Genomic DNA, 5384 nt, shown 5'->3' with positions numbered 1-5384 from the left:
AGGAGTTGGAGGTTGCTATGAGCTGTAATGCCACGGCATTCTACCCAGGGGGACAGCTTGAGGCTCTGTCTCAAAAAAAAAAAAAATTTAGGCCAGGTGTGGTGGCTCACACCTGTAATCCCAGCACTCTGGGAGGCCTGGGCAGGTGATTGCTTGAGCTCAGGAGTTTGGGACCAGCCTGAACAAGAATGAGACCTCATATCTACTAAAAATAGAAAAACTACCTGGACGCCATGGCAGACACCTGTAGTCCCAGCTATGGGGAGGCTGAGGCAAGGGGCCCACTTGAACCCAAGAGTTTAAGGCTGCTGTGAACTATGTTGACATCATGGCACTCTACCATGGAGTGAGACTGTCCAAAAATAACAACAAAATATTTAGAACCGTAGCTAAGAGAACTTGATAAGAACAGAAAACAGTGGATTTTTTAAATCTTTGACTTGTACTACCCACTCAGTCCAGCACAACCTGAAAGCCTTTGTAATGTTGATCAACCCTCTTTTATCATTTGAAGAAACCAAGAATCCTAGTGGGGGCATAGTGGCAGGCCCCTGCCTCCAGCTACTTGGGAGGCTGAGGCAAGAGAATCACTTAAGCCCAAGAGTTTGAGGTTGCTATGAGCTGTGACACTACAGCACTCTACTGAGGGTGACATAGTGAGACTCTGTCTCAAAGAAAAGAACAAAAAAAAAAGAAAGAAAAAGAAAGGAAACCAAGAACCCCAGAAGACCTACAGGCCTGCCTAGGGCCACAGCCAGGCTTCAGCTATGATAGTTCAACTAAAACCCAGGGCTCTTGCCAGCTAAGCCCAGCAGTAAAGCAAGCCTTTTCAACCTTGACCCCTAAATACCCATACTTCCAGAACTCGCCTTGGGGCCTTGCTTTGTTCCCAAGTGCCTGTGGGAAGCTGGGCTAAGTGAGCAGAGCCAGCCAGCAAGACACGACAGAGAACAGAATGTTTACTACTACCTGCAGCAAACTAGCAAACAAAGCCACAGAAATGTCCAGTTGGCAAGGACCTAGACAAAAGAAGGCAGGCCCGCACCACTCAAGCCCGAGAAAAAGTTAAGGAAAAGGACAGCTCAAAACCTGCTATTATTGGGGAGCCAGTCCTCAGAATGTTGAATGACAACACACACTCACTGCAACAATCTGCTCAGAAAGCAGTAGAAAGATTAGGAGAGAAGCCCACAGATTTAACAGTATTCCTTGGTTCTTCTCACAAAAGCCCTCCCAGTTCAAGTCCAAATGCATACTTGTTTCCCTACCCCACAATTTGTATTTTTGTGATAGCCATTGAAACAATGCAGAATGACCTCCAGCTTCATCTTCATTGTACTCAGAGGTGTGAGGATTAAAGGATTAGGCCGCTGTTTGCTTGTAACACCTAGCACAGTAACTGTCAAGGAAGAGGCAGCCTCCAAATTTTAATCCCCAAGTCCTCACTATTTCTCCAGCCAGACCTTGCCCTACTCCAAACATGCTCATTGATCCTGTTTTCTACTACCCAAGTTTAAAATTACGTGCCAGGGCTAGTAGGGTCAGGGGGATACCCCATAGGATGGGTACTTGATATGAAATGACCATAAAAGTGAAACAAGCCAGGGACACTACATATACCCCATTACAGAGATTAGCAACTCTCAAACAGTAGGAGATGACTTTGGAGGCCCCTCAGACTCACCACTTTCCCCTGGTGGGAAGCTGAAGGTATTAACTCATACCCAAAACAAGTCATTTCCCCACAGTAGGAAAAACCACGAAGCTACAAGGAAGCTGGAGCATTCTAAACTCACAGATAAGATTAGGATGGAATGGCCTAGGGAAAACAAGACAGCTCTCCAGGTTCATGGGGCTACAAGCTGCTTGCTCTTCAAAGTTCTGAAATGCCCACACCATCAAGTCATGTGGCAAGCTAGAGCCAGGAGGTTAGCTGGCAAGGCTTGGGGAAACCAATTTGTTTCCCTTTTCCTTCCAACCAAGTTTCTAGGTCAGAAGCTAGGAGGAGTGGTGCTTTTTAATAAAATGTAAAACACTGAAGTGATTCCAGAGAAAGTCTCAGGGCTTGGGGGAGGGGAGCAGCAGCAGTGCTTAAGCACCTATCGTAAACTAAGCACAGTTCAGTCTCACAAATATGATCTCAATTTGTCTTTAGGACGGGGAAAGAACTCTGTGGAGGCCTTTCTCAGAAACTATGGTTATCCATCCAAAGCTCAAAAATAATCTGGGTTACCAGGTAACCAAGACAAATGGCTTTAAAATATTGATGGTCAGCAACCTTAAACTGAAGACACATCTACTCAGCACCTGAGGCCATGTACAACAGACACTCAGCTCCACTGCAGTAGCCAAGTGAGAATGCATTTCCTAGAAACAGCAGGGAGGTGGGAAAGGTACTCCACCTACATAAATCTTACCCACAGGCTAGAATCAGTTTCCAAAGTTTTGGGCCTTCACCTAATAACATGCAAGACAAGAGAGCCCAATCCAGTAATGGACTAAAAGCTTTAGTGATTTGCATATCTGTGGGATACATAGAACTTCCCCTAACTAGAGCCACAGAGAATACACCCAGGAATTATTATCCAGAATCTACAAAACTTATTAGAAGTGAAAGAGAAAAGGTTCTACACAAGTCAAAAAAACTTCCAAAATATAACTCCACTTGTTTCCAGTGCTCGGAAAAAGTCTTAAATAATAAGCAGGTGAACCACTTGAGTGCCCAGAACAGAGAAATCAGATAAATGATCAAGGAGGCAGCCCACTTCACTTCAAAGATGCTCTGTACCTTTAAGAGCAAAGTGGATAGGTGATGCTTAAAGTCCAAGCTTTGCTTTCTAAATGAAGAGTTGTTTTTTTTTTTTTTTTTTTAAAAAAAACAAGGTACTAATTTGGGAAGGACTTAGCAGTTACAGGAGCATGTAAGTTTATTAGGTGCCAGAATTAATAGCGTTTTGTGAACTGGGGTTCCCTGATCAGTAACTAAGGGACGTGGGTGGTTGCGTTAGGTCCAGCAGCCTAGATTTCACCGTAGGAGATAAATGTAAATACCAAAAAGCCTGCACTTCAGTAGAAGGATAGCTTAACCTCACTAATTGCCCTGAGCCTACACCCTACCCGATTTGAGAGGCCTCCACCCCGCACCTGGAGCGAAGTCCACCGGGTTTGGGTTAATCGCCGCAGAGGAGCAGGAAAGCGCGTCCGCCAACCTGGACGTCTCCCCAGGAAAGGAGATCCCAGAACGCCCAGAGTTTCCACGCCGTCCGGAGTCGCTACTACACCGCTCACCACCAGCAGCACTTTTCCTCTCCTATCCCTCCCTAGGAGGGGAAATAGAAGAACCTTAACCTAGGGCACAAAGTAGTTGAACACTGGAAAGCCCGCCCTGCAGGCGTCCAGACCCTGGCCTCTCCAAGCCGACTGTAGCTCCTAACCCCCAAAACAAGCGTGGTCACTTCAGATCGCTGTCCTTAATTTAGACTTGGGGCCGCAGGAGGAGGCCAACACGTGACCCTCGGCGCCCCCAGGTTGAAGTTAGCGGGCACACCAGACTAGACACGCTCAAGGGGCTACACATGCGAATCTCCCTCGAAGCCCCCAAGCCTTCGACCTCCGCACCCCAACTGGGTTCAAAGGGTCCCTCCACCCGAAACACGATCCGACCGGCTCACACCCGGCCTCGAAGCCCAACCTCCCCGTTCCGTAGGCCGAGCCTTTTCCACTTGTTCTCCGCGCTGTACTCCCGGCGTTGGGCTACCTGCTCCGGGCTGCCTCCGCCGCCCGGCCTTCGACAGGGTGCAACCCAGGACGAGCCCCAGAAGTTGGGCGAGGCTCCAGAAGCGACCAATTAAACTCCAATTCCGCAGGGACATAAGGGACTCCCGCAGGCTTGGGGGACCTCCTTGCCCTTCTGAACACCTGGCCCTGCCCACAGCATGCCCAGCCGCCGCCTCTCCCGGCTCAGACTGGGTACATACGACCTTTGAAAAGTAAACGCATGTGGGGCTGGGCGACCTTGGGTGGGACGCGCTCCGGGAAAGTTAAGGTACAGAGATGCGTCCCGGGCGTCGCGTCCTCGCCCCCCAGACTAGGACGGCGACGCCGCGTGGGGGTACGGTGAGGCTGCAGAGCGCCGCCCAGAGCCGGGCACACGCGATCTGTCAGCCCGCGAGCACACAACCCAGCGGGGGAGGAGGACTAGGGGGACGCGCAGGCGAGGGGAAGAGAAGAAGGGCCCGCCTGACAGCGGGAGGCGGCAGGGAGCCCTCCGAACACGCTCGGCGTCCCAACACTCAGTCCCCTGGAGCACCTGGAATGCGTGTCGCACCCTGCACCTGCACCCCAGGCTCCCACCACCCTGACCGCGCTGCCCTCGAGGCTTCGGCAGGAAGATCCCCGGGCCAGTCCTCCCCGGGAGCCCAACCTACCAGCTCCTCGACAACAGTCGGCGTGCAGACTCCGCACGCCGCCGCCGCCGGCCCAGCCGGCCCCGGCCTCTGCCCTGCGGCCGGGCCACGCAACGCGGCGCCCGGGCAGCTCCCCCACGTGCTAGCCCAGGCGGGTGGAACAGAGAGACATTAAATACTGAGGACGCGCAGCAACGTGCCCGCGCCGGGACGCAAAACCCCGCCTCTCTCCCTCTTGCCCCCGCGCCCCCGCGGCCTCCCGCTCACCTGCGCGTGCGCGCTGCCGGCTGCTCGGGGCCGTTCCTGGGCCGCGCCTCTCCCAGCTGCGCCAGCGGGGGAGCAGTCTGGAACGCTCCAACATCCCGCGGCCGGAGCCAGGCCTCGCTAGTGCTCTCGCGAGAGCAGCTGTGATCTCGTCAGGGCCTGGGAGAGAGGCAGGCTGGGAACCTGCAGAGCTCCCGGGGAGTACTGTTCTCTGTGCCCCGAGTTCTTGGGCTTCCCTGCCTTGGCTGTAGGCAGGCCTGAGGGGTCAGTTAGGCCATCTCTTGCCTCGGGTCGGAGCGCCCCCTGGGAAAGGCGAAGGGGCCGGTGAGGGGCAGAGCTTGTAGGCTTTGAGCTTCCCGGTGACCATCAATTTCATTGTAATGCATAATTAGGTACCATTAGTAATTGCTCAGTAGCTGCATAATGTTGGCACCTGGCACCACTCAAATGCGACTTTCTTGCCCATTTTTACAACTTGGTAGTATCGAAGTGAAACTTTCCTCTAAATGGGTTTCAGTTTATGATTCCTGCGAAGAGATAGTCACCCTGAGTCACTGCCTCTGCTGGGAAGTTCGGAAAAGAAATCCTTCCACCCTAGACAAGTGGACCAGAGTTCCAGCTGGCCAGCCCTGCTCTCATCCTTAAGACCTAAGGACTTGGCTCGGCGCCTGTGGCTCAAGCGGCTAAGGCGCCAGCCACATACACCTAAGGTGG

At 52.5% G+C, this 5384-nt stretch overlaps 1 protein-coding gene across 3 annotated transcripts in view; it reads right to left on the bottom strand.

Annotated features, from left to right (window-relative positions):
* Positions 1-4577, bottom strand: part of AKAP1 (A-kinase anchoring protein 1) — a 36565-nt gene extending 31988 nt beyond the window's left edge. Inside the window, exons 1-2 of one of the 3 annotated variants that reach the window (XM_023516609.1) lie at positions 3758-3959; positions 3145-3320 (exon numbers count right to left, since the gene is read on the bottom strand). In XM_023516609.1, coding sequence (XP_023372377.1) covers positions 3145-3320; positions 3758-3872 — 291 coding nt within the window. In that variant the 5' untranslated portion in view covers positions 3873-3959. Of the gene's footprint in view, positions 1-3144; positions 3321-3757; positions 3960-4427 lie in introns of those variants that run through there. The other 2 variants (XM_012808797.2, XM_023516610.1) reach the window with 2 other exon arrangements.
* Between the last annotated feature and the right edge of the window lie 807 nt (positions 4578-5384).

This window comes from Otolemur garnettii, unplaced genomic scaffold, assembly GCF_000181295.1.
Source record: "Otolemur garnettii isolate 467f Iridium unplaced genomic scaffold, OtoGar3 scaffold00094, whole genome shotgun sequence".
Classification (NCBI taxonomy): domain Eukaryota; kingdom Metazoa; phylum Chordata; class Mammalia; order Primates; family Galagidae; genus Otolemur; species Otolemur garnettii.
This window is presented reverse-complemented; position numbering and strand designations above follow the sequence as displayed.